Source organism: Lipophrys pholis, assembly GCF_963383615.2.
Source record: "Lipophrys pholis genome assembly, contig: SCAFFOLD_28, whole genome shotgun sequence".
NCBI lineage: Eukaryota > Metazoa > Chordata > Actinopteri > Blenniiformes > Blenniidae > Lipophrys > Lipophrys pholis.
In genome coordinates this window covers 1,096,770-1,124,654 of record NW_028292088.1, presented here as the reverse complement: position 1 = coordinate 1,124,654, position 27,885 = coordinate 1,096,770, and the positions used below count along the sequence as shown (strand labels likewise).

The 27,885-nt window shown below is 46.8% G+C and overlaps 1 protein-coding gene across 1 annotated transcript in view; it reads left to right on the top strand.

The window, feature by feature from the left end:
* The window catches only part of vps8 (VPS8 subunit of CORVET complex), an 89,585-nt gene that overhangs the window by 18,572 nt on the left and 43,128 nt on the right, over positions 1 to 27,885 (top strand). The window contains exons 8-25 of the mRNA XM_080493911.1: positions 6,775 to 6,899; positions 10,103 to 10,189; positions 10,464 to 10,531; positions 14,932 to 15,085; positions 15,171 to 15,230; positions 17,549 to 17,656; positions 17,794 to 17,874; positions 20,710 to 20,880; positions 21,147 to 21,221; positions 21,439 to 21,474; positions 23,267 to 23,357; positions 23,443 to 23,489; positions 23,564 to 23,653; positions 25,429 to 25,475; positions 25,688 to 25,910; positions 26,805 to 26,894; positions 27,088 to 27,139; positions 27,286 to 27,328. Coding sequence (XP_080350037.1) covers positions 6,775 to 6,899; positions 10,103 to 10,189; positions 10,464 to 10,531; positions 14,932 to 15,085; positions 15,171 to 15,230; positions 17,549 to 17,656; positions 17,794 to 17,874; positions 20,710 to 20,880; positions 21,147 to 21,221; positions 21,439 to 21,474; positions 23,267 to 23,357; positions 23,443 to 23,489; positions 23,564 to 23,653; positions 25,429 to 25,475; positions 25,688 to 25,910; positions 26,805 to 26,894; positions 27,088 to 27,139; positions 27,286 to 27,328 — 1,648 coding nt within the window. The remainder of the gene's footprint in view (positions 1 to 6,774; positions 6,900 to 10,102; positions 10,190 to 10,463; positions 10,532 to 14,931; positions 15,086 to 15,170; positions 15,231 to 17,548; positions 17,657 to 17,793; positions 17,875 to 20,709; positions 20,881 to 21,146; positions 21,222 to 21,438; positions 21,475 to 23,266; positions 23,358 to 23,442; positions 23,490 to 23,563; positions 23,654 to 25,428; positions 25,476 to 25,687; positions 25,911 to 26,804; positions 26,895 to 27,087; positions 27,140 to 27,285; positions 27,329 to 27,885) is intronic.

The window sequence follows — 27,885 nt, the reverse complement described above, 5'->3', positions numbered from 1 at the left end:
ACTGGAGTACAACTGACTAATAGAGTACAACTGACTGACTGGAATACTGGAGTACAACTGACTGACTGGAATACTGGAGTACAACTGACTGTAATAGAGTACAACTGACTAATAGAGTACAACTGATTAATAGAGTACAACTGACTGACTGTAATAGAGTACAACTGACTGACTGTAATAGAGTACAACTGACTAATAGAGTACAACTGACTGACTGTAATAGAGTACAACTGACTGTAATAGAGTAACAACTGACTGTAATAGAGTACAACTGACTAATAGAGTACAGCTGACTGACTGTAATAGAGTACAACTGACTAATAGAGTACAGCTGACTGACTAATAGAGTACAGCTGACTGACTAATAGCGTACAACTGACTGTAATAGAGTAACAAGTGACTGTAATAGAGTACAGCTGACTGACTGTAATAGAGTACAACTGAATAATAGAGTACAACTGACTCATAGAGTACAGCTGACTGACTGTAATAGAGTACAACTGAATAATAGAGTACAACTGACTGACTGTAATAGAGTACAACTGACTAATAGAGTACAACTGACTGACTGTAATAGAGTACAACTGACTAATAGAGTACAACTGACTGACTGTAATAGAGTACAACTGACTAATAGAGTACAACTGACTGACTGTAATAGAGTACAACTGACTAATAGAGTACAACTGACTAATAGAGTACAGCTGACTGACTGTAATAGAGTACAACTGACTAATAGAGTACAACTGACTGACTGTAATAGAGTACAACTGACTAATAGAGTACAACTGACTAATAGAGTATAGGCTGACTGACTGTAATAGAGTACAACTGACTAATAGAGTACAGCTGACTGACTAATAGCGTACAACTGACTGTAATAGAGTAACAAGTGACTGTAATAGAGTACAACTGACTCATAGAGTACAACTGACTCATAGAGCACAACTGACTACTAGAGTACAACTGAATAATAGAGTACAACTGACTGACTGTAATAGAGTACAACTGACTGTAATAGAGTACAACTAACTAATAGAATAACAACTGACTAATAGAGTACAACTGACTAATAGAGTACAACTAACTGTAATAGAGTACAACTGACTAATAGAGTACAGCTGACTGACTGTAATAGAGTACAACTGACTGTAATAGAGTACAACTGACTAATAGAGTACAACTGACTGACTGTAATACTGGAGTACAACTGACTGTAATAGAGTACAACTAACTAATAGAATAAAAACTGACTAATAGAGTACAACTGACTAATAGAGTACATCTGACTGTAATAGAGTACAACTGACTGTAATAGAGTACAACTAACTAATAGAATAACAACTGACTCATAGAGTACAGCTGACTGACTGTAATAGAGTACAACTGACTACTAGAGCACAACTGACTACTAGAGTACAACTGAATAATAGAGTACAACTGACTGTAATAGAGTACAACTGACTAATAGAGTACAATTGACTGACTGTAATAGAGTACAACTGACTGTAATAGAGTACAACTGGCTAATAGAGTACAGCTGACTGACTGTAATAGAGTACAACCGACTGTAATAGAGTACAACTGACTGTAATAGAGTACAACTGGCTAATAGAGTACAGCTGACTGACTGTAATAGAGTACAACCGACTGTAATAGAGTACAACCGACTGTAATAGAGTACAACTGGCTAATAGAGTACAGCTGACTAATAGAGTACAACAGACTGTGATAGAGTATAACAATGGACAAATAGAGTAACAACTGACTAACAGAGTAACAACTGAGTGTAACAGAGTATAACAGACTGTGATAGAGGGGTTAGCCTACCCTAACTGACTGTACTAGAGTATAACTGACTCTACTAGAGTACAACAGACTGTACTAGAGTACAACTGACTGTAATAGAGTACAACATTTGGCTGTAATGATTCACACACTCCTTCACACTCAGGTGTGTTTCCTCAGGTGACTCAGATTGTCTCGTACCGTTCATCACTGGGTTGGACACATTCACATTCATTAATCAATTGAACTTGAATTTGAGCCTTGATGTTGCCATGGAAACACAACCACCACAACACATCGATGTTCCAGCTGGATGAATTCTACTTCAGTGTTTGTCAATGAATTAAGAGCGTCGGTACCGATGAGAAGTCTGAGTAAAGAGAACCAATCGTCTCCGACGACCAATCGTCTCCCAAACAAACCTCGTCCCAAACAACCTCGTCCCAAACAAACCTCGTCCCAAACCACCTCGTCCCAAACAACCTCGTCCCAAACAACCTCGTCCCAAACAACCTCGTCCCAAACCACCTCGTCCCAAACCACCTCGTCCAAAACAACCTCGTCCCAAACCACCTCGTCCCAAACAACCTCGTCCAAAACAACCTCGTCCCAAACCACCTCGTCCCAAACAACCTCGTCCAAAACAACCTCGTCCCAAACAACCTCGTCCCAAACAACCTCGTCCAAAACAACCTCGTCCCAAACCACCTCGTCCCAAACAACCTCGTCCAAAACAACCTCGTCCCAAACAACCTCGTCCCAAACAACCTCGTCCCAAACAACCTCGTCCCAAAAAACCTCGTCCCAAACAACCTCGTCCCAAACAACCTAGTCCCAAACAACCTAGTCCCAAAAAAACCTCGTCCCAAACAAAATCAGTCCACACTAAACTAGTTAAAAATCAGTCCAAGCTAAACCAGTTCCAACCAGTCAAAACGATTAAAGTACAGTAATAACCACTGGCTTATAAAACAGACAACTGGTCCAAACCCCGTCCCAACTCTTGAAAACGAGTCTGAAACAAGTTAAAATTCCCAAAGTAGTCAGTAGTAAAAGTCCAAAGTACATAAACCCAGTCTAAACCCTTGGAATCCTTTAGAAAGCCACTCTAGACTATGGAAACATTGGTAAACCCAGTCTAAGCCCAGACTGGGTGACCTGCACCATTCATCCTCCCACCGGCAGCCCACAGCCAGTAACAAACAGTACAGCAGTGTGTGTGCCATGATGGGACCAGAAAAGCAAGCCACTGAAGATCTGGAGGACATTAAAAAGGGGGGTCGGTATCTGGTGTGCCCACCATTGTCCTCCCGCAGTGCAACACGTCTCCTTCAGAGAGGTGATCAGGTTGCTGATTGTGGCCTGTGGAGTGTTGGTCCACTCCTCTTCAATGGCGGTTCCAGGTTGCTGGATATTGGCAGGAAGTGGAACACGCTGTCGTCTCCGCCCATCCAGAGCGTCCAAACATGCTCAGTGGGGGACATGTCCGGCGAGGATGCTGGTCACGAGAGAACTGGGTCGTGTCCAGCTTCCAGGAATTGTGTCCAGATCAACATGAGGCGGTGCTTCATCACGCTGCAACAGGAGCTGATGGTTCTGGACGAACGGCACCACAATGGGCCTCAGGACCTCCTCACCGTATCTCTGCATTCATAACGCCGTCAATAATACGCCTGTCCATACCATAACCCCACCTCCACCACGGGCCGCTCCGTCCACAACGCTGACATCAGCAAACCGCTCACCCACACGACGCCACACACTGTCTGCCATCTGCCCTGAACAGTGAAAACCAGGATTCATCCGTGAAGACAACACCTGTCCAACGTGCTGGACGCCGTCCAATGTGAGCATCTGTCCACTCAAGTCGGTTACGACGAGGAACTGCAGTCAGGTGGAGACCCCAATGAGGACGAGGAGGAGCTGCAGTCAGGTGGAGACCCCGATGAGGACGAGGAGGAGCTGCAGTCAGGTGGAGACCCTGATGAAGACGAGGAGGAACTGCAGTCAGGTGGAGACCCCAATGAGGACGAGGAGGAGCTGCAGTCAGGTGGAGACCCCAATGAGGACGAGGAGGAGCTGCAGTCAGGTGGAGACCCCGATGAGGACGAGGAGGAGCTGCAGTCAGGTGGAGACCCCGATGAAGACGAGGAGGAGCTGCAGTCAGGTGGAGACCCTAATGAGGACAAACTGCGGTCAGGTCGAGACCCCAATGAGGACGAGGAGGAGCTGCAGTCAGGTGGAGACTCCAATGAGGACAAACTGCGGTCAGGTGGAGACCCTGATGAAGACGAGGAACTGCAGTCAGGCGGAGACCCCGATGAGGACGAACTGCGGTCAGGTGGAGACCCCGATGAGGACGACGAGGAGCTGCAGTCAGGTGGAGACCCCAATGAGGACGAGGAGGAGCTGCAGTCAGGTGGAGACCCCGATGAGGACGACGAGGAGCTGCAGTCAGGTGGAGACCCCGATGAGGACGAGGAGCTGCAGTCAGGTGGAGACCCCAATGAGGACGAGGAGGAGCTGCAGTCAGGTGGAGACCCCAATGAGGACAAACTGCGGTCAGGTGGAGACCCCGATGAGGACAAACTGCGGTCAGGTGGAGACCCCGATGAGGACGACGAGGAGCTGCAGTCAGGTGGAGACCCCAATGAGGACGAGGAACGGCAGTCAGGTGGAGACCCCTATGAGGACGAGGAACTGCAGTCAGGTGGAGACCCCGATGAGGACGAGGAGCTGCAGTCAGGTGGAGACCCCGATGAGGACGAGGAGCTGCAGTCAGCATGTCAACTGGACGCTCCTCAAACCCTGTGACATCAGAGGCGGTGTGCTGTGACATCAGAGGCAGTGTGCTGTGACATCAGAGGCGGCGTGCTGTGACATCAGAGGCGGTGTGCTGTGACATCAGAGGCGGTGTGCTGTGACATCAGAGGCGGCGTGCTGTGACATCAGACATTTCAGAGTGACTTTTATTGTGGAAAACCCAAAGACACACCTGAGCAATATTCATGCTGACTCATCAGCATCTTGATCTGCTACACCTGACTGGGTGGTGTTCAGAGAACAACCTGCTTCTGAACACCACCAAAACCAAAGAGGTCAAGTGGACTTCATGAGGACCAGGAAGACCACCCCCCCCCGGTCCACTGAACATAAATGCTGAGAGGGTGGAGGTGGTGGACAACATCAAATTCATGGGACTCCACCTCACCAAGGACCTCTCCTGGACCACCGATCCATCCCACCTGCTGACGAAGGCCCAGCGAAGGCTCTTCTTCCTCAGGATGCTGAAACGGGCTGGCCTCTCCTCTCGGCTCCTCTGGTGAACTTCTACAGGAGCACTGTGGAGCGCGTCCTCTGTCAGGACAGTGAGACAGATTTGTCAACAATATTTGAGAGAAATGGGTCTTTTGTGTTTATAGAAAATGTTTTACATCTTTGAGTTCAGCTCATGAAAACTGGGAGCAAAAACAAAAGTGTTGCGTTTATATTTTTATATATATGTATAGTCTTCTATACCAGAAAACTTTCTTAGTAAGATATATACATATATATATATATATATATATATATATATATATATATACTGTATATATAAATATATATATATACACTATTAATAGAGAAAGGTAATTATCAATTCTAACTATTGAATATTGGACAAGGGGTAGGATTTGATAAGTTTACTTTGTCTTACCCCTTTTCAGGAGTGTTATTTAGATATATGAGGTATGGATGTGTGTGTGTGTGTGTGCATGTATGCTTATAGAGAATATATTTTGTATAACTATATTTTCACAAGCTATAATTGTATCACTTATTATCATCGAAAGGGGTGTGTGTGTGTCTAACTACACTAAACCAGTATAAACTCAGTCCAAACTACACTAAACCAGCCTAAACCCAGTCTAAGCTACACTAAACCAGCCTAAACCCAGTCTAAGCTACACTAAACCAGCCTAAACCCAGTCTAAACCCAGTCTAAACAACACTAAACCAGCCTAAACCCAGTCTAAATTACACTAAACCAGCCTAAACCCAGTCCAAACTCCACTAAACCAGTCTAAATCCAGTCTAAATTACACTAAACCAGCCTAAACCCAGACTACACTAAACCAGTCCAAACCCAGTCTAAACTACACTAAGCCAGCCTAAACCCAGTCTAAACTACACTAAACCCAGTCTAAACCCAGTCTAAACCCAGACTACACTAAACCAGTCTAAACCCAGTCTAAACTACACTAAACCAGTCCAAACCCAGTCTAAACTACACTAAGCCAGCCTAAACCCAGTCTAAACTACACTAAACCCAGTCTAAACTACACTAAGCCAGCCTAAACCCAGTCTAAACTACACTAAACCCAGTCTAAACCCAGCCTGAACCAGTCTAAACCCAGCCTAAACCAGTCTAAACCCAGTCTAAACCCAGTCTAAATTACACCAAACCAGCCTAAACCAGTCTAAACCCAGTCTAAACTACACTAAACCAGTCTAAACCCAGTCTAAACCAGCCTAAACCTAGAACAGCACAAAGAATGTTTCGAACTAGTCTAAAGGAGAGAACAACCCGGACCCCCCAGTGGGCCTCAGTGGGTCGCCCTGCTGCTGAAGCAGTGATGGACTTCCTGTGGGGAGATGATTCAGACAGGAAGTGAGGTCACATGTTGACACTGTGGTGCTGTTGAGGTTGTGACAGATTTCTCTTTATGTTGCTGACATAACGCCGCCGGCAGGAAAAGGTACGGCCCGCTCGTCAGACCGCCTTTACCGTTGTGTTGCATCGGACTGCCTCCAGAGGGCGCTCTTCCCTTGGTCGGCCGGCTGCTTGAGCATGCTTGTGCTTTGCTTTGGTCTGTTTGTGTTGTTTTGCTGCTCCTCCTCCTCCTCCTCCTCCTCCTCCTCCTCCTCCTCCTTTCTTTTTCTTCATTACCTTCATGCAGACTCTTTTCCGCTGCTCCTTCACGGTGCTCCTCCCGTCCTCTGCAGATACCAACCAGGCCCTCCGGCTGTGCCTGGGCACCAAGACCACCGGGGCCGAGTTCGGCGCCGTCTCCGCCCTCAGCGTCAACCACGACTGCTCACGGCTTCTCTGCGGCTTCGCCAAAGGACAGGTCAACCATCCACTGTCCTCACGAAGAGCAGATCACATGACCCTGGAGACACACACACACACACACACACACACACACACACACACACACACACACACACACACACAGAAATTAAAGACTAAAAGCCAGGATAACAAACAGTCCAGGACTTTGTTTTGTGAGACAGAAAGTCAGATCTTGTCCAAACAGAGACAAAAGTCAAACAGTTCAAGTTTTACAAAAATTTATTTTATTGAAGATAAAATATCAGTGATTGAAATGAATTGTTGTGTGTTGCTGTGTGTTTTGTGTTGTTGTGTGTTGTGTGTTGTTGTGTGTTGTTGTGTGTTGTGTGTTGCTGTAACTGTGTTGTTGTTGTGTGTTGCTGTAACTGTGTGTTGCTGTAACTGTGTGTTGCTGTAACTGTGTGTTGTGTGTTGCTGTAACTGTGTGTTGTGTGTTGCTGTAACTGTGTTGTTGTTGTGTGTTGCTGTAACTGTGTGTTGCTGTAACTGTGTGTTGTGTGTTGCTGTGTGTTGCTGTTTGTTGTTGTGTGTTGTGTGTTGCTGTAACTGTGTGTTGTTGTGTGTTGTTGTGTGTTGCTGTAACTGTGTGTTGTTGTGTGTTGCTGTAACTGTGTGTTGCTGTAACTGTGTGTTGTTGTGTGTTGCTGTGTGTTGTGTGTTGCTGTAACTGTGTGTTGCTGTGTGTTGCTGTGTGTTGCTGTGTGTTGTTGTGTGTTGCTGTAACTGTGTGTTGTTGTGTGTTGCTGTGTGTTGTGTGTTGCTGTAACTGTGTGTTGTTGTGTGTTGCTGTGTGTTGCTGTGTGTTGTTGTGTGTTGTGTGTTGCTGTAACTGTGTGTTGTTGTGTGTTGTTGTGTGTTGCTGTAACTGTGTGTTGTTGTGTGTTGCTGTAACTGTGTGTTGCTGTAACTGTGTGTTGCTGTGTGTTGTTGTGTGTTGTGTGTTGCTGTAACTGTGTGTTGTTGTGTGTTGTTGTGTGTTGTTGTGTGTTGCTGTAACTGTGTGTTGCTGTAACTGTGTGTTGCTGTAACTGTGTGTTGCTGTGTGTTGTTGTGTGTTGCTGTAACTGTGTGTTGTTGTGTGTTGTTGTGTGTTGCTGTAACTGTGTGTTGTTGTGTGTTGTTGTGTGTTGCTGTAACTGTGTGTTGCTGTAACTGTGTGTTGCTGTGTGTTGTGTGTTGCTGTAACTGTGTTGTGTGTTGCTGTAACGGTTGTTGTTGTGTGTTACAGTAACTGTGTGTTGTTGTGTGTTGCTGTGTGTTGTTGTATGTTACTATGTGTTGCTGTGTTGTTGTGTGTTGTTGTAACTGTGTGTTGCTGTAACTGTGTTGCTGTGTGTTGTGTGTTGCTGTAACTGTGTGTTGTTGTGTGTTGTTGTGTGTTGTTGTAACTGTGTGTTGTTGTGTGTTGTTGTGTGTTGTTGTAACTGTGTGTTGTTGTGTGTTGTTGTAACTGTGTGTTGTTGTGTGTTGTTGTGTGTTGTTGTAACTGTGTGTTGTTGTGTGTTGTTGTAACTGTGTGTTGTGTGTTGCTGTAACTGTGTGTTGTTGTGTGTTGTTGTGTGTTGTTGTAACTGTGTGTTGTTGTGTGTTGCTGTAACTGTGTGTTGTTGTGTGTTGCTGTAACTGTGTGTTGTTGTGTGTTGTTGTAACTGTGTGTTGTTGTAACTGTGTGTTGTTGTGTGTTGTTGTGTGTTGTTGTAACTGTGTGTTGTTGTGTGTTGCTGTAACTGTGTGTTGTTGTGTGTTGTGTGTTGTTGTGTGTTGCTGTGTGTTGTTGTGTGTTGTGTGTTGCTGTAACTGTGTTGTTGTTGTGTGTTGCTGTAACTGTGTGTTGCTGTAACTGTGTGTTGCTGTAACTGTGTGTTGTGTGTTGCTGTAACTGTGTGTTGTGTGTTGCTGTAACTGTGTTGTTGTTGTGTGTTGCTGTAACTGTGTGTTGCTGTAACTGTGTGTTGTGTGTTGCTGTGTGTTGCTGTTTGTTGTTGTGTGTTGTGTGTTGCTGTAACTGTGTGTTGTTGTGTGTTGTTGTGTGTTGCTGTAACTGTGTGTTGTTGTGTGTTGCTGTAACTGTGTGTTGCTGTAACTGTGTGTTGTTGTGTGTTGCTGTGTGTTGTGTGTTGCTGTAACTGTGTGTTGCTGTGTGTTGCTGTGTGTTGCTGTGTGTTGTTGTGTGTTGCTGTAACTGTGTGTTGTTGTGTGTTGCTGTGTGTTGTGTGTTGCTGTAACTGTGTGTTGTTGTGTGTTGCTGTGTGTTGCTGTGTGTTGTTGTGTGTTGTGTGTTGCTGTAACTGTGTGTTGTTGTGTGTTGTTGTGTGTTGCTGTAACTGTGTGTTGTTGTGTGTTGTTGTGTGTTGCTGTAACTGTGTGTTGCTGTAACTGTGTGTTGCTGTGTGTTGTTGTGTGTTGTGTGTTGCTGTAACTGTGTGTTGTTGTGTGTTGTTGTGTGTTGTTGTGTGTTGCTGTAACTGTGTGTTGCTGTAACTGTGTGTTGCTGTAACTGTGTGTTGCTGTGTGTTGTTGTGTGTTGTGTGTTGCTGTAACTGTGTGTTGTTGTGTGTTGTTGTGTGTTGCTGTAACTGTGTGTTGTTGTGTGTTGTTGTGTGTTGCTGTAACTGTGTGTTGCTGTAACTGTGTGTTGCTGTGTGTTGTGTGTTGCTGTAACTGTGTTGTGTGTTGCTGTAACGGTTGTTGTTGTGTGTTACAGTAACTGTGTGTTGTTGTGTGTTGCTGTGTGTTGTTGTATGTTACTATGTGTTGCTGTGTTGTTGTGTGTTGTTGTAACTGTGTGTTGCTGTAACTGTGTTGCTGTGTGTTGTTGTAACTGTGTGTTGTTGTGTGTTGTTGTGTGTTGTTGTAACTGTGTGTTGTTGTGTGTTGTTGTGTGTTGTTGTAACTGTGTGTTGTTGTGTGTTGTTGTAACTGTGTGTTGTGTGTTGCTGTAACTGTGTGTTGTTGTGTGTTGTTGTGTGTTGTTGTAACTGTGTGTTGTTGTGTGTTGCTGTAACTGTGTGTTGTTGTGTGTTGCTGTAACTGTGTGTTGTTGTGTGTTGTTGTAACTGTGTGTTGTTGTAACTGTGTGTTGTTGTGTGTTGTTGTGTGTTGTTGTAACTGTGTGTTGTTGTGTGTTGCTGTAACTGTGTGTTGTTGTGTGTTGCTGTAACTGTGTGTTGTTGTGTGTTGTTGTGTTGCGGTGTGTAGATCACGATGTGGGATCTGGCCAATGGGAAGCTCCTGAGAACCATCACAGACGCTCATCCTCCAGGAACGGCCGTCCTGCATGTGAAGGTGTGTGCTAAAGCTGGACTGCACACCTGAATCACCAGAACCCCTCCAGAACACCTCCAGAACCCCTCCAGAAGCCCCCCACAACACCTCCAGAACCCCTCCAGAACCCCCCCAGAACCCCCCCAGAACCCCTCCAGAACACCTCCAGAACCCCCCCAGAACCCCCCAAGACCCGTGCAGAGATGTAACCCTAACTCTGTGTGTGTGTGTGTGTGTGTGTGTGTGTGTGTGTGTGTGTGTGTGTGTGTGTGTGTGTGTGTGTGTGTGTGTGTAGTTCACAGACGACCCGACCCTGGCAGTGTGTAACGACAGTGGAGGTTCTGTGTTCGAACTGGCCTTCAGGTAAACGTCTCCTCCTGCTGCTCTTAAAGGGGCGGAGCCTCGGCTGCTTCGCCGCCGACCGTCGGTTCTCTGAACACAGTTTGTTGAGCTCATAGTCCAGGATCCTCTCGAGCTCTGTGGTATTTCAGTGTTTGAGGTACTGTCAATCCAGACAAAGTACAAGGGATATTATGGTCTGAAACATTTAATACAGTAGGAACGTTCAGTTTTTACACAATTTAATACAAACAGTAGAAGTTCTCCACAAACAGCCAGATGTTTTCTAGAGATCAGCGCCGTGCCGCGAGCACCAGGGCTGGGTCGGCACCATTCGTGGTTTTATATCGTGGTGAACAATGTGGAAGATTAGCAGACGAGATGTCAGCAGCAATCAACAGAGGCTTTTATTTTGACACAGTATAGGCGCCTGCATCCTCCCTTTGATCCCAGAAGAAGAAAGCTTTTACAGCAGGACTGTTCATACTCCCATAGGAAGCTGCAGAACTCACAGGCCACGCCCCCTCACCTCCGGCCACGCCCCCTCACAGCAGCCCCACGTCTGTGAAGCAGCGTTTTACCTTTTCAGCACAGTTTCTCTCTGTCCTCCAGAGCTTCCAGAAACACATTCCTCTGAACTGCTCCAGTAATAAAGAGCTTCTGCCAGAGCGCCATGTTGGTTGGTTCGAACTCCAGGAGCTGACAGCTGCTCGTGATGCGTTCAGGTGCATCACGTCAGCCTGCACTCCCACATGTTAACGAGCTGCGGCGCTCCTACAGTAGAGAGGTCACAAGTTAAATATGATTAAAATATGACTGATAGTCCTGAGAGAGCTGCAATAAGCATGAGCAGCACACGGCAGAGCAGCAGGTTCAGCAGAGCAGCTCCTACAGAGTTCAGCAGGACGGCTGGAACAGCCCAAACTCATTTATTCAGCCAGAAGCTGGAAGAAGGAAATGACCTCATTTTGTTCATCAGAACCTGAACTGCTCTACTTTCTTCTTCTTCTCATGGAGGATGGAGAGGCCTTAAGGGAGGATGAGGAGGCCTTAAGGGAGGATAAAGAGGCCTTAAGGGAGGATGAAGAGGCCTTAAGGGAGGATGAAGAGGCCTTAAGGGAGGATGAAGAGGCCTTAAGGGAGGATGAAGAGGCCTTAAGGGAGGATGGAGAGGCCTTAAGGGAGGATGAAGAGGCCTTAAGGGAGGATGAAGAGGCCTTAAGGGAGGATGAAGAGGCCTTAAGGGAGGATGAAGAGGCCTTAAGGGAGGATGAAGAGGCCTTAAGGGAGGATGGAGAGGCCTTGAGGGAGGATGGAGAGGCCTTAAGGGAGGATGAAGAGGCCTTTAGGGAGGATAAAGAGGCCTTAAGGGAGGATGAAGAGGCCTTAAGGGAGGATAAAGAGGCCTTAAGGGAGGATGAAGAGGCCTTTAGGGAGGATGAAGAGGCCTTTAGGGAGGATGAAGAGGCCTTTAGGGAGGATGAAGAGGCCTTAAGGGAGGATAAAGAGGCCTTAAGGGAGGATGAAGAGGCCTTAAGGGAGGATAAAGAGGCCTTAAGGGAGGATGAAGAGGCCTTTAGGGAGGATGAAGAGGCCTTTAGGGAGGATGAAGAGGCCTTTAGGGAGGATGAAGAGGCCTTAGGGGAGGATGAAGAGGCCTTTAGGGAGGATGAAGAGGCCTTAAGGGAGGATGAAGAGGCCTTAAGGGAGGATGAAGAGGCCTTTAGGGAGGATGAAGAGGCCTTAAGGGAGGATGAAGAGGCCTTTAGGGAGGATGAAGAGGCCTTAAGGGAGGATGAAGAGGCCTTTAGGGAGGATGAAGAGGCCTTAAGGGAGGCTGACGAGGTCTTTAGGGAGGATGAAGAGGCCTTAAGGGAGGATGACGAGGCCTTGGAGGATGAAGAGGCCTTTAGGGAGGATGTAAATGCCTTAAGGGAGGATGACGAGGCCTTGGAGGATGAAGAGGCCTTTAGGGAGGATGAAAATGCCTTAAGGGAGGATGAAGAGTCCTTCAGGGAGGATGAAGAGGCATGAAGAGGCCTTAAGGGAGGATGGATTGGCATTAAGGGAGGATGGATTGGCCTTAAGGGAGGATGAAGGGGCCTTCAGGGAGGATGGATTGGCCTTAAGGGAGGATGAAGAGGCATTAAGGGAGGATGAAGAGGCCTTAAGGGAGGATGAAGAGGCCTTTAGGGAGGATGAAGAGGCCTTAAGGGAGGATGAAGAGGCCTTTAGGGAGGATGGATTGGCCTTTAGGGAGGATGAAGAGGCCTTAAGGGAGGATGGATTGGCCTTAAGACAGGCAGGAGTGAGTAACTTGTGCAGCCTCTCTGCATACCAGGAGATGGCGGTGTTGAGTCATTAGGTAGCATTAGCATTAGCATTAGCTGAAGCTTTTTACTTCACACTGCAGATAAAATAGGTTTTGAACGCGTCACCGTTTTTCTCAAGGTGCCGTTGATGTGAAATTTTCACCCGGTGTTGGTCAGAACCCATTAAAGCACACATGCAAAGGAATGGAACCAGCGACGCCCATAAAGGATCAGATTAGATTAGATTAGATCAGATTAGATTAGATTAGATTAGATTAGATTAGATTAGATCAGATTAGATTAGATCAGACCTGATCAACATGTGTCAACATGTGTCACCATGTGTCACCATGTGTCACCATGTGTCAACACGTGTCACCATGTGTCAACACGTGTCAACACGTGTCACCATGTGTCAACACGTGTCACCATGTGTCACCATGTGTCAACACGTGTCACCATGTGTCAACACGTGTCACCATGTGTCAACACGTGTCAACACGTGTCACCATGTGTCAACACGTGTCACCATGTGTCACCATGTGTCAACACGTGTCACCATGTGTCAACACGTGTCACCATGTGTCAACACGTGTCAACATGTGTCAACACAGATCAACATGTGTCACCATGTGTCACCACGTGTCACCATGTGTCAACACGTGTCACCATGTGTCAACACAGATCAACATGTGTCACCATGTGTCACCACGTGTCACCATGTGTCAACACGTGTCACCATGTATCAACACAGATCAACATGTGTCACCACGTGTCACCATGTGTCACCACGTGTCACCACGTGTCACCACGTGTCACCACGTGTCACCATGTGTCAACACGTGTCACCATGTGTCAACACAGATCAACATGTGTCACCACGTGTCACCATGTGTCAACACGTGTCACCATGTGTCACCATGTGTCAACACGTGTCACCATGTATCAACACAGATCAACATGTGTCACCACGTGTCACCATGTGTCAACACGTGTCACCATGTGTCACCATGTGTCAACACAGATCAACATGTGTCACCATGTGTCAACACGTGTCACCATGTGTCACCATGTGTCACCATGTGTCACCATGTGTCAACACGTGTCACCATGTGTCACCATGTGTCAACACGTGTCACCATGTATCAACACAGATCAACATGTGTCACCACGTGTCACCACGTGTCACCACGTGTCAACACGTGTCACCATGTGTCACCACGTGTCACCATGTGTCACCATGTGTCAACACGTGTCACCATGTATCAACACAGATCAACACGTGTCACCATGTGTCACCATGTGTCACCATGTGTCACCATGTGTCAACACAGATCAACATGTATCAACACAGATCAACACGTGTCACCACGTGTCAACACGTGTCACCATGTGTCACCATGTGTCACCATGTGTCACCATGTGTCAACACAGATCAACATGTATCAACACAGATCAACACGTGTCACCACGTGTCAACACGTGTCACCATGTGTCACCACGTGTCACCACGTGTCACCATGTATCAACACAGATCAACACGTGTCACCATGTGTCACCATGTGTCACCATGTGTCAACACAGATCAACATGTATCAACACAGATCAACACGTGTCACCACGTGTCAACACGTGTCACCACGTGTCAACACGTGTCACCATGTGTCACCACGTGTCACCACGTGTCACCATGTGTCACCATGTGCACTAGATTGAAAAAAAGGAAAAGAAACCTTTGTGCTGTTGTCGGGTTAAAATTGAGTCCAGGAAGAGAAAGAACACAGTTCATAAGAAGAAAAGACCTGAAAGACCTGAACCTGGAGTGATTCTGGTCAACACCCAGGGACCGTCCAAACCTAAAGCAGCAGAACTAGGAAACGGTTCAGAACCAGAATTCAGACCATATTTAGTCCATGCTTTACAAGGTGACCTGTGTTTATTGACCATCGTGTCTCTGGTGCTTGTGGATAAATGAGTTGTTTTGGAGACTGAGGACACTTGTGGACACTTGTGGACACTTGTGGAGTATGAATAAGTGAAAAGCTCTTCTTCTCCTGTCCTAATCTTCATCACCCCCGCCCACCGTCGTCCTCCTCTCCTGTGTGATGGCAGGAGGGTGATGGGGATGCGGTCCTGCGACTCCCGTTGTCTCTTCAGCGGCTCTAAAGGCGAGGTGTGCTGCATCGAGCCTCTCAGAGCCCCTCCAGACCTCAGAGAGCATCCAATCACTCATTACTGCCTGCTGGCCATGGCCTCGCTCACCAAGGTGGACATCACACTCACTGTCTGTCTCTTCTGTCTCTATGTCCCCAGCTCGTCCACTCAGTCTCTCACATTTATTCTCTCTTCAGATTCTGGTTATTGGACTGAAACCGTCACTGAAAGTCTGGATGACGTTTCCCTACAGCAAGGTCTGAACCCCCGTCTTCCTAAAGCTGAGGTCTCACAACTGATGATTGATCACGTGATGATTGATAACGTGATGATTGATGATTGGTAACGTGATGATTGATAACGTGATGATTGGTAACGTGATGATTGATGATTGATAATGTGATGATTGATGATTGGTAACGTGATGATTGATAACGTGATGATTGATAACGTGATGATTGATAACGTGATGATTGATGATTGATAACGTGATGATTGATAACGTGATGATTGGTAACGTGATGATTGATAACGTGATGATTGGTAACGTGATGATTGGTAACGTGATGATTGATAACGTGATGATTGGTAACGTGATGATTGATAACGTGATGATTGGTAACGTGATGATTGGTAACGTGATGATTGGTAACGTGATGATTGATAACGTGATGATTGGTAACGTGATGATTGATAACGTGATGATTGATGATTGATAACGTGATGATTGATAACGTGATGATTGGTAACGTGATGATTGATCACGTGATGATTGGTAACGTGATGATTGATAACGTGATGATTGATAACGTGATGATTGATGATTGATAACGTGATGATTGGTAACGTGATGATTGATAACGTGATGATTGATGATTGATAACGTGATGATTGATAACGTGATGATTGATGATTGATAACGTGATGATTGGTAACGTGATGATTGATAACGTGATGATTGATGATTGATCACGTGATGATTGATAACGTGATGATTGATAACGTGATGATTGATAACGTGATGATTGATCACGTGATGATTGATAACGTGATGATTGATAACGTGATGATTGATGATTGATAACGTGATGATTGATGATTGATAACGTGATGATTGGTAACGTGATGATTGATAACGTGATGATTGATGATTGATAACGTGATGATTGATGATTGATAACGTGATGATTGATAACGTGATGATTGATAACGTGATGATTGATGATTGATAACGTGATGATTGATCACGTGATGATTGGTCACGTGATGATTGATAACGTGATGATTGGTAACGTGATGATTGATAACGTGATGATTGATGATTGATAACGTGATGATTGATCACGTGATGATTGGTCACGTGATGATTGATAACGTGATGATTGATAACGTGATGATTGATAACGTGATGATTGATGATTGGTAACGTGATGATTGGTAACGTGATGATTGATAACGTGATGATTGATAACGTGATGATTGATCACGTGATGATTGATCACGTGATGATTGCTAACGTGATGATTGATAACGTGATGATTGATCACGTGATGATTGATCACGTGATGATTGGTCACGTGATGATTGATAACGTGATGATTGGTAACGTGATGATTGGTAACGTGATGATTGATAACGTGATGATTGATGATTGATAACGTGATGATTGATGATTGATAACGTGATGATTGATAACGTGATGATTGGTAACGTGATGATTGATAACCTGATGATTGATAACGTGATGATTGATAACGTGATGATTGATAACGTGATGATTGATGATTGATAACGTGATGATTGATAACCTGATGATTGATAACGTGATGATTGATAACCTGATGATTGATAACGTGATGATTGATGATTGATAACGTGATGATTGATGATTGATAACGTGATGATTGATAACGTGATGATTGATGATTGATAACGTGATGATTGATAACATGATGATTGATAACGTGATGATTGATAACGTGATGATTGATGATTGATAACGTGATGATTGATGATTGATAACGTGATGATTGATAACGTGATGATTGATAATGTGATGATTGATAACGTGATGATTGATAACGGGATGATTGATGATTGATAACGTGATGATTGATGATTGGTAACGTGATGATTGATAATGTGATGATTGATAACGTGATGATTGATAACGTGATGATTGATGATTGATAACGTGATGATTGATGATTGATAACGTGATGATTGATAACGTGATGATTGATAACGTGATGATTGATGATTGATAACGTGATGATTGATGATTGATAACGTGATGATTGATAATGTGATGATTGATAACGTGATGATTGATAACGTGATGATTGATGATTGATAACGTGATGATTGATGATTGATAACGTGATGATTGATAACGTGATGATTGATGATTGATAACGTGATGATTGATAATGTGATGATTGATAACGTGATGATTGATAACGTGATGATTGATGATTGATAACGTGATGATTGATGATTGATAACGTGATGATTGATGATTGATAACGTGATGATTGATAACGTGATGATTGATAACGTTTGGATTTGTCTGCAGTCGGATCCGTCCAGTGTTCCTCAGCTGGCCTGGCAGTTTGTTCCCGTTCAGAAGACGATCAATCCCGTCCTGGCTTTCTGCAAAGGAGACACCGTCCACTTCCTCCTGGTAACTTCTGAGTCCTTCCCTTTACTTCCTCCTTCTTCTTCTGTCCCGCTGTGGAAGGTTTCCCTCTTTCTGTTGAGCGCTGCTCTGCTCCGTGGTCACCAGAAGACTCCATGATATTCTGTTCCGCTCTCATTCAGGTGAAGAAGGAAGAGTCGGGGACCATTCATGTCATCAAACAGAGACAGCTGCACCTCAGCTGTGACATCATCAGCCTCAGTGTAAGTTTGACCTCACGTAAGCTGATTACTGTGTTTTCACTCATGTTGTCGTCTCGGCTGAAGGGAACCCACCATCTCTCTGTTATGCTACTTAATCCAATGCTGAGGTTGTATGTCTACGTTACAAATACCTGGGTATAAATCAGAGAACATTGAATAACCAGGATGTGAGTCTGGACTGTGGACATTACTCTGAGTCTGGACTGTGGACATTACTCTGAGTCTTCGGTCTAGACCTTACTGTGAGTCTGGAGTTACCGTGAGTCTTCAATGTGGGCGTTATTCTGAGCCTGGAGTTTGGAGGTTACACTGAATCTTGAGTGTGGACGTTACTCTGAATCTGGAGTTACTGTGAGTCTGGAGTGTGGACGTTACTATGAATATGGAGTGTGGACGTTACTCTGAGTCTTCATTGTGGACGTTACTGAGAGTCTGGAGTGTGGACGTTACTGTGAATCTGGAATTCCTTAGTCTGGAGTGTGGACCTTACTATGAATCTGGAGTTTCTGTGAGTCTGGAGTGTGGACGTTACTGAGAGTCTGGAGTGTGGACGTTACTGTGAGTCTGGAGTGTGGACGTTACTATGAGTCTGGAGTGTGGACGTTACTGAGAGTCTGGAGTGTGGACGTTACTCTGAGTCTTCATTGTGGACATTACTGTGAATCTGGAATTCCTTAGTCTGGAGTGTGGACCTTACTATGAATCTGGAGTTTCTGTGAGTCTGGAGTGTGGACGTTACTGAGAGTCTGGAGTGTGGACGTTACTGTGAGTCTGGAGTGTGGACGTTACTATGAGTCTGGAGTGTGGACGTTACTGAGAGTCTGGAGTGTGGACGTTACTGAGAGTCTGGAGTGTGGACGTTACTGTGAGTCTGGAGTGTGGATGTTACTGTGAGTCTGGAGTGTGGACGTTACTATGAGTCTGGAGTGTGGACGTTACTATGAGTCTGGAGTGTGGACGTTACTATGAGTCTGGAGTGTGGACGTTACTATGAGTCTGGAGTGTGGACGTTACTCTGAATCTGGAGTGTGGACGTTACTCTTGAGTCTTCATTGTGGACGTTACTGTGAGTCTGGAGTTACTGAGAGTCTGGAGTGTGGACGTTACTATGAATCTGGAGTGTGGATGTTACTGTGAGTCTGGACGTTGCTCTGAATCTGGAGTGTGGACGTTACTATGAGTCTGGAGTGTGGAGGTTACTGAGAGTTAGGAGTGTGGACGTTACTATGAATCTGGACTGTGGACGTTACTATGAATCTGGAGTGTGGACGTTACTATGAGTCTGGAGTGTGGACGTTACTGAGAGTCTGGAGTGTGGACGTTACTGAGAGTCTGGAGTGTGGACGTTACTATGAATCTGGAGTGTGGACGTTACTATGAGTCTGGAGTGTGGACGTTACTGAGAGTCTGGAGTGTGGACGTTACTATGAGTCTGGAGTATGGATGTTACTATGAATCTGGAGTGTGGACGTTACTGAGAGTCTGGAGTGTGGACGTTACTATGAGTCTGGAGTGTGGACGTTACTATGAGTCTGGAGTGTGGACGTTACTGAGAGTCTGGAATGTGGACCTTACTGTGAGTCTGGAGTGTGGACGTTACTGAGAGTCTGGAGTGTGGACGTTACTATGAGTCTGGAGTGTGGACGTTACTATGAATCTGGAGTGTGGACCTTACTGTGAGTCTGGAGTGTGGACGTTACTGAGAGTCTGGAGTGTGGACGTTACTATGAGTCTGGAGTGTGGATGTTACTGAGAGTCTGGAGTGTGGACGTTACTCTGAATCTGGAGTGTGGACCTTACTGTGAGTCTGGAGTGTGGACGTTACTATGAATCTGGACTGTGGACGTTACTATGAATCTGGAGTGTGGACGTTACTATGAGTCTGGAGTGTGGACGTTACTGAGAGTCTGGAGTGTGGACGTTTCTATGAATCTGGAGTGTGGACGTTACTATGAGTCTGGAGTGTGGACGTTACTGAGAGTCTGGAGTGTGGACGTTTCTATGAATCTGGAGTGTGGACGTTACTATGAGTCTGGAGTGTGGACGTTACTATGAGTCTGGAGTGTGGACGTTACTGAGAGTCTGGAGTGTGGACCTTACTGAGAGTCTGGAGTGTGGACGTTACTCTGACTCTGGAGTGTGGACCTTACTGAGAGTCTGGAGTGTGGACGTTACTCTGACTCTGGAGTGTGGACGTTACTGTGAGTTTCTGGAGTGTGGACCTTACCGAGAGTCTGGAGTGTGGACGTTACTGTGAGTTTCTGGAGTGTGGACCTTACTGTGAGTCTGGAGTGTGGGCATTACTATGAATCTGGAGTCTGGAGTGTGGACGTTACTCTGAGTCTGGAGTGTGGACGTTACTCTGACTCTGGAGTGTGGATGTTACTATGAATCTGGAGTGTGGACGTTACTCTGAGTCTTCATTGTGGACCTTACTATGAATCTGGAGTTTCTGTGAGTCTGGAGTGTGGACCTTACTGTGAGTTTCTGGAGTGTGGACGTTACTGTGCCAGATGAAGCTCATGTTGGACAGTCGGAGACACAGCAGCTGTGAATTTATCACTTTTTCCAACATCAGCAGTTAGAAGGTGTCCTCTGACTGGGACATGACAGATTTGAGAAACAAAGGTTTGTTCCTGCAGCTGGGAAGTTGTAAAGTTTCCAGCTGTGAAAGTTTCCTCATTCGTCCGTCCGTCCGTCCGTCCGTCCGTCCGTCCATCCGTCCATTCACACCAATATAACTTGTTCAGAGGAACCTGAGGTGACTACTCCTTAGTTACTTCTGAACGTACCGAGACACAGCTATGTTACTTCTCTGTGAATGTGTGTGTGCAGTGGATCAACAGCCGGACGCTGGTCCTGGTGGACAGCCACGAGAAGCTGCAGGTGGTGGACCGTCCCAGTCAGGAGGTCCTGGAGACTCTGGACCTGGAGCAGGTGCAGCTGGTCTACAACAGCCGGCACTTCAAGTCTCTGGCCACCGGAGGGAACGTGTCCCAGGCGCTGGTGAGTCCCACCGCCGCTCGTCAGACGTCCTGGTTCAGAGCTCCAGCCTGCAGACTGACGCTCAGCGTGTCCGACGTCCTGTTGGACAACTTTTATACTAAATATGTTCTACAGGTTTTTAATAGGTGTGTGTGTGTGTGTGTGTGTGTGTGTGTGTGTGTGTGTGTGTGTGTGTGTGTGTGTGTGTGTGTGTGTGTGTGTGTGTGTGTGTGTGTGTGTGTGTGTGTGTGTGTGTGTGTGTGTGTGTGTGTGTGTGTGTGTTGCAGGCTCTAGTGGGAGAGAAGGCCTGCTATCAGTCTGTCTCCAGCTACGCAGGACAGATCGTCTACCTGGGCACGAAGGTACTGCGGCCTGGGGTCATGTGATCATGTGATCATGTCATCATGTGATCATGTGATCATGTGATCATGTGATCACGTGGTCATGTGATCATGTGATCAGCCATGTTTGTTGTTGCTGGTGTGTCGGGTGTCTCATGTCCTCATGTCCTGAAGCCTCCAGAGAAGATGATGATGTGCTTCATGTCCTCTAACAGTGTGTTGATATTTTGTGTTCCAGTCGGCTCACATTATGGCTCTGAGGAACTGGAGAGAGGTACGTCTGCACACCCTCTAGTCCCCGAGACACTCCATCAGTCAGGAGGCTCATAAACCAGCATCCATGTTAGAAAGAACGCTGAGGGACAGAATGCTTAGGGACAGAACGCTGAGGGACAGAACGCTGAGGGACAGAACACTGAGGGACAGAACGCTGAGGGACAGAACGCTGAGGGACAGAACGCTAAGGGACAGAATGCTGAGGGACAGAACGCTAAGGGACAGAACGCTGAGGGACAGAACGCTGAGGGGAGGAACGCTAAGGGACAGAACGCTGAGGGACAGAACGCTGAGGGACAGAACGCTGAGGGACAGAACGCTGAGGGGAGGAACGCTAGGGACAGAACGCTGAGGGACAGAACGCTGAGGGGAGGAACGCTAGGGACAGAACGCTGAGGGACAGAACGATGAGGGACAGAACGCTGATGGACAGAACGCTAAGGGACAGAATGCTGAGGGACAGAATGCTGAGGGACAGAACGCTGAGGGACAGAACGCTGAGGGGAGGAACGCTGAGGGACAGAACGCTGAGGGGAGGAACGCTGAGGGACAGAACGCTGAGGGGAGGAACGCTGAGGGACAGAACGCTGAGGGGAGGAACGCTAGGGACAGAATGCTGAGGGACAGAACGCTGAGGGGAGGAACGCTAGGGACAGAACGCTGAGGGACAGAACGCTGAGGGACAGAACGATGAGGGACAGAACGCTGAGGGACAGAACGCTGATGGACAGAATGCTGAGGGACAGAATGCTGAGGGACAGAACGCTGAGGGACAGAACGTTGAGGGGAGGAACGCTAGGGACAGAATGCTGAGGGACAGAATGCTGAGGGACAGAACGCTAGGGACAGAACGCTGAGGGACAGAACGCTGAGGGGAGGAACGCTGAGGGGAGGAACGCTGAGGGACAGAACGCTGAGGGACAGAATACTGAGGGACAGAACGCTGAGGGACAGAATACTGAGGGACAGAACACTGAGAGAAAGAACGCTGAGGGACAGAATGCTGAGGGACAGAACGCTGAGGGAAAGAACGCTGAGAGAAAGAATGCTGAGGGACAGAACGTTGAGGGAGCAACATGTGATCCCATCCAGACCAGGGGGCAGTACTGCGACTCTGGACTTCCTCTTATCCTGGTAACTTCAGGATTAACTCAGGTTTTCTCTTATGGAGGTAACTTCAGGATTAACTCTTATGGAGGTAACCGATATCCTGGTATGTTAATCTAGGTAACAGAGATATCCTGGTATGTTAATCTAGGTAACAGAGATATCCCGGTATGTTAATCTAGGTATGTTAATCTAGGTAACAGAGATATCCTGGTATGTTAATCTAGGTATGTTAATCTAGGTAACAGAGATATCCTGGTATGTTAATCTAGGTAACAGAGATATCCCGGTATGTTAATCTAGGTAACAGAGATATCCCGGTATGTTAATCTAGGTAACAGAGATATCCCGGTATGTTAATCCAGGTAACAGAGAGATATCCTGGTATGTTAATCCAGAGTTGTAATATAGGCCACAGCTCTCCTTCAGGGAACATCTGCCTGGTCCATTCCTGGAGCAAACCTGTAGGAACTGCTCTTCCTCCTCCTCCTCCTCCTCCTCCTCCTCCTCCTCCTCTTCCTCCTGATTTAGGGTTAGCAGCAGATATATGGATCCATCTAATTCAAAGTGAATGAATCTCAAGGGAAAGAATTCTGGATTTAGATCAGTGAAGGACGTTTCTTTGTCTTTAAATGTATTCCCCCCCGCCCCATCTCCCCCCCCCCCCCCCCCCGTGGGTCCAGCGTATCGACTGCTTGCTGAAACAGGAGTATTTCGTGGAGGCCCTGTCATTGTCCTGGTCTTTCCATGAGGGAAGTGCTAAAGCTGTGGTGGGTGAGTGTCTCCGTCGGTCTGCTCAGCACCGTCAGCTTCTCCACCTCTGCAAACGTGTGAAGATCAGGTGCTGCTGGTGTTGCAGGGCTGTTTGGAGATCCAGTGAAAAGGAAGGGCGTGGTCAGTGACAAGGTAAGACCAGTCCGTCGGGGGTGGAGCTTCAGCCTCACGCTCACATGCTCAGTGGAGTTCTGCTCTGTGTGCAGATGGTGGAGATCCTCTTCCAGTTCGCAGAGCACGCGCTGAAGAAGTGTCCCGACCAAGGCAAGATCCAGGTGATGGAGCAACACTTCCAGGTGAGCGTCTCACACAGAGTGGAGTGATGCTGACTGAACTCCTCAAGGAAAGGAGCTTTACCTGTACGTGTCTTTTACCTGTAGGTGTCTTTTACCTGTACGTGTCTTTTACCTGTAGGTGTCTTTTGCCTGTTGGTGTCTTTTACCTGTATGTGTCTTTTACCTGTATGTGTCTTTTACCAGCAAAGTGTCTTTAACCAGGCAGGTGTCTTTTACCTGTATGTGTCTTTTACCTGTATGTGTCTTTTACCTGTAGGTGTCTGTTACCTGTATGTGTCTTTTACCAGCAAAGTGTCTTTAACCAGGCAGGTGTCTTTTACCTGTATGTGTCTTTTACCTGTATGTGTCTTTTACCTGTAGGTGTCTGTTACCTGTAGGTGTCTTTTACCAGCAAAGTGTCTTTTACGTGTAGGTGTCTTTTACCAGCAAAGTGTCTTTTACCTGTAGGTGTCTGTTACCTGTAGGTGTCTTTTACCTGTAGGTGTCTGTTACCTGTAGGTGTCTTTTACCTGTAGGTGTCTGTTACCTGTAGGTGTCTTTTACCAGCAAAGTGTCTTTTACGTGTAGGCGTCTTTTACCAGCAAAGTGTCTTTTACCTGTAGGTGTCTGTTACCTGTAGGTGTCTTTTACCTGTAGGTGTCTGTTACCTGTAGGTGTCTTTTACCTGTAGGTGTCTTTTACCTGTCAGGTGTCTTTTACCTGTTGGTGTCTTTTACCTGTAGGTGTCTTTTACCTGTCAGGTGTCTTTTACCTGTTGGTGTCTTTTACCAGCAAAGTGTCTTTTACCTGTAGGTGTCTTTTACCAGCAAAGTGTCTTTTACCTGTAGGTGTCTTTTACCTGTACGTGTCTTTTACCTGTACGTGTCTTTTAGCTGTAGGTGTCTTTTACCTGTACGTGTCTTTTACCTGTACGTGTCTGTTACCTGTAGGTGTCTGTTACCTGTAGGTGTCTTTTACCTGTAGGTGTCTTTTACCAGCAAAGTGTCTTTTACCTGTAGGTGTCTGTTACCTGTAGGTGTCTTTTACCTGTACGTGTCTTTTACCTGTACGTGTCTGTTACCTGTAGGTGTCTTTTACCTGTAGGTGTCTTTTACCTGTTGGTGTCTTTTACCTTTCAGGTGTCTTTTACCTGTTGGTGTCTTTTACCTGTAGGTGTCTTTTACCTGTAGGTGTCTTTTACCTGTCAGGTGTCTTTTACCTGTTGGTGTCTTTTACCAGCAAAGTGTCTTTTACCTGTAGGTGTCTTTTACCTGTCAGGTGTCTTTTACTTGTTGGTGTCTTTTACCAGCAAAGTGTCTTTTACCTGTAGGTGTCTTTTACCTGTCAGGTGTCTTTTACCTGTAGGTGTCTTTTACCAGCAAAGTGTCTTTTACCTGTAGGTGTCTTTTACCTGTACGTGTCTTTTACCTGTAGGTGTCTTTTACCTGTACATGTCTTTTACCTGTAGGTGTCTTTTACCTGTCAGGTGTCTTTTACCAGCAAAGTGTCTTTTACCTGTAGGTGTCTTTTACCTGTAGGTGTCTGTTACCAGCAAAGTGTCTTTTACCTGTAGGTGTCTGTTACTTGTAGATATCTTTTACCTGCCAGGGGTCTTTTATTTATTTAGTTTATTGGACAGATCTGAACCTCCTGGTCCCTGAGGATCAGTCTGTGGTGCAGCAGCAGGAGAACACCTAGAGCATTCATAGAACACACGCCTGAATGTGTGAAAAGGTTTTAGAGTAGGATGGGACATTTGGACAGACTTTAACCAGAGACTCTACTGCCCCCTTCAGGATGTGGTTCCAGTGCTGGTGGACTACTGCCTGCTGCTACAGAGGCCGTGAGTACTACACCTTCACCACCCTCATCAGCTAGAACCCGCCAGAACCTGAAGCACGTTGAGGTTGTGTGGGAGGAGCTTTGGCTTCAGGCTGCTGATTGGACGTGGAGAGCCTTGATGGTTTCCTTTCTAGAGCTGCCCCCCCTCCTGTAATGGACCTCCTGGTCCTGCTGCCTGGGACACACACTCACACACATACTGGTCTCCCTCAGAGAGCTGCTGTTCAACCAGCTGTACCCCCGCCTGGTGGAGAACATGGTGGCCAAGAGCGTCTTCCTGGAGTCGCTGGAGAACTACATCGTGGCCGACCGCCTGGGTCACCTGACCACGCCCATCATGAGGGACCTGCTGGCCCACTACCACTGCAGCGGCATGATGGACAGTCTGGAGCGCTGCATCGTCCACCTGGACGTCACCAGCCTGGACATCCAGCAGGTGTGTGTGTGTGTGTGTGTGTGTGTGTGTGTGTGTGTGTGTGTGTGTGTGTGTGTGTGTGTGTGTGTGTGTGTGTGTGTGTGTGTGTGTGTGTGTGTGTGTGTGTGTGTGTGTGTGTGTGTGTGTGTGTGTGTGCGTGCGTGCGTGCGTGCGTGCGTGCGTGCGTGCGTGCGTGCGTGCGTGCGTGCGTGCGTGCGTGCGTGCGTGCGTGCGTGCGTGCGTGCGTGCGTGCGTGCGTGTGTGTGTGCTTGTGTGTGTGTGTGTGTGTTCTTATGTGTGTGTGTGTGTGTGTTCTTGTGTGTGTGTGCGTGTGCGTGTTCTTATGTGTGTGTGTGTGTGTGTGTGTGCGTTCTTATGTTTGTGTGTGTGTGCGTGTTCTTGTGTGTGTGTTCTTGTGTGTGTGTATGTGTGTGTGTGTGCGCGTTCTTATGTTTGTGTGTGTTGTGTGCGTGTGTTCTTGTGTGTGTGTGTGTTTGTGCGCGTTTTTATGTTTGTGTGCGTGTGTGTGTTCTTATGTGTGTGTGTGTGCGTGTGCGTGTTCTTGTGTGTGTGTGTGTGTGTGTGTGTGTGTGTGTGTGCGTGTGTGCGTTCTTATGTGTGTGTGCGTGTTCTTGTGTGTGTGTGTGTGTGCTTGTGTGTGTGTGTGTGTGTTCTTATGTGTGTGTGCTTATGAGTGTGTGTGTTCTTGTGTGTGTGTGTGTGTGTTCCTGTGTGTGTGTGTTGCGCACGTTTTTATGTTTGTGTGCGTGTGCGTGTTCTTGTGTGTGTGTGTGTTCTTATGTGTGTATGTGCGTGTTCTTATGTGTGTGTGTGTGTGCGTTCTTATGTGTGTGTGTGTGTGTGTGTGTGTGTGTGTGTGTGTGTGTGTGTGTGTGTGTGTGTGTGCTTGTGTAGGTGGTCAAGGTGTGCTGGGAGAATCAGCTCTACGATGCCATGATCTACGTTTTCAACAGTGGCATGAACGACTTCATCACTCCAATGGAGGTGAGTCAGTCCTCCTCCATCAGGAGGTGAGTCCTCCAGTCTGACCTGACGGAGACGGTGAGTCCTCCAGTCTGACCTGACGGAGCGGGTGAGTCCTCCAGTCTGACCTGACGGAGCAGGTGAAGGATGTCAGTTCAAGCTGCTCCTGGACATTGGACTCTAAACGACTTTCCACCTTGTGTTTGTGTTGAAGAAACTCTTTGCAGTGATTGGTCCAACCCTGAAGGAGGGGCGGAGCCTCTCAGGTAAACAACGACATTCATATTTTATTCTCTTCAGTTTGATCCTTTTAGCATCGATAGCATCAATTCAACATGTGATTATTAACTTTTTAACCAATAGATGACAAATGTTTCATGTTTGGTGTTAAACTCTGCTTGTCGTCTGCCAGATGAGGACGTCGTGATGGGAAACAAGCTTCTGGTGTATATCAGGTCGGTCACAGTCCAAGTCTTCCTTTCAAAGTCTCTTTAATCCGATGGTGACAGAGTCCTGGTGAAAGCTTTGGTAGAGGCCCTAATCACTGGTCGTACGTCGTGGTGGTGGTCGTACGTGGTGGTGGTAGTACGTGGTGGTGGTAGTACGTCGTGGTGGTGGTCGTACGTCGTGGTGGTCGTACGTGGTGGTGGTAGTACGTGGTGGTGGTCGTACGTGGTGGTGGTAGTACGTCGTGGTAGTACGTCGTGGTGGTGGTCGTACGTGGTGGTGGTCGTACGTCGTGGTGGTCGTACGTCGTGGTGGTGGTGGTAGTACGTCGTGGTGGTGGTCGTACGTGGTGGTGGTAGTACGTCGTGGTGGTCGTACGTGGTGGTGGTCGTACGTGGTGGTGGTAGTACGTCGTGGTGGTCGTACGTCGTGGTAGTACGTCGTGGTAGTACGTCGTGGTGGTCGTACGTCGTGGTGGTCGTACGTCGTGGTGGTCGTATGTCGTGGTGGTCGTATGTCGTGGTGGTGGTCGTACGTCGTGGTGGTCGTACGTCGTGGTGGTCGT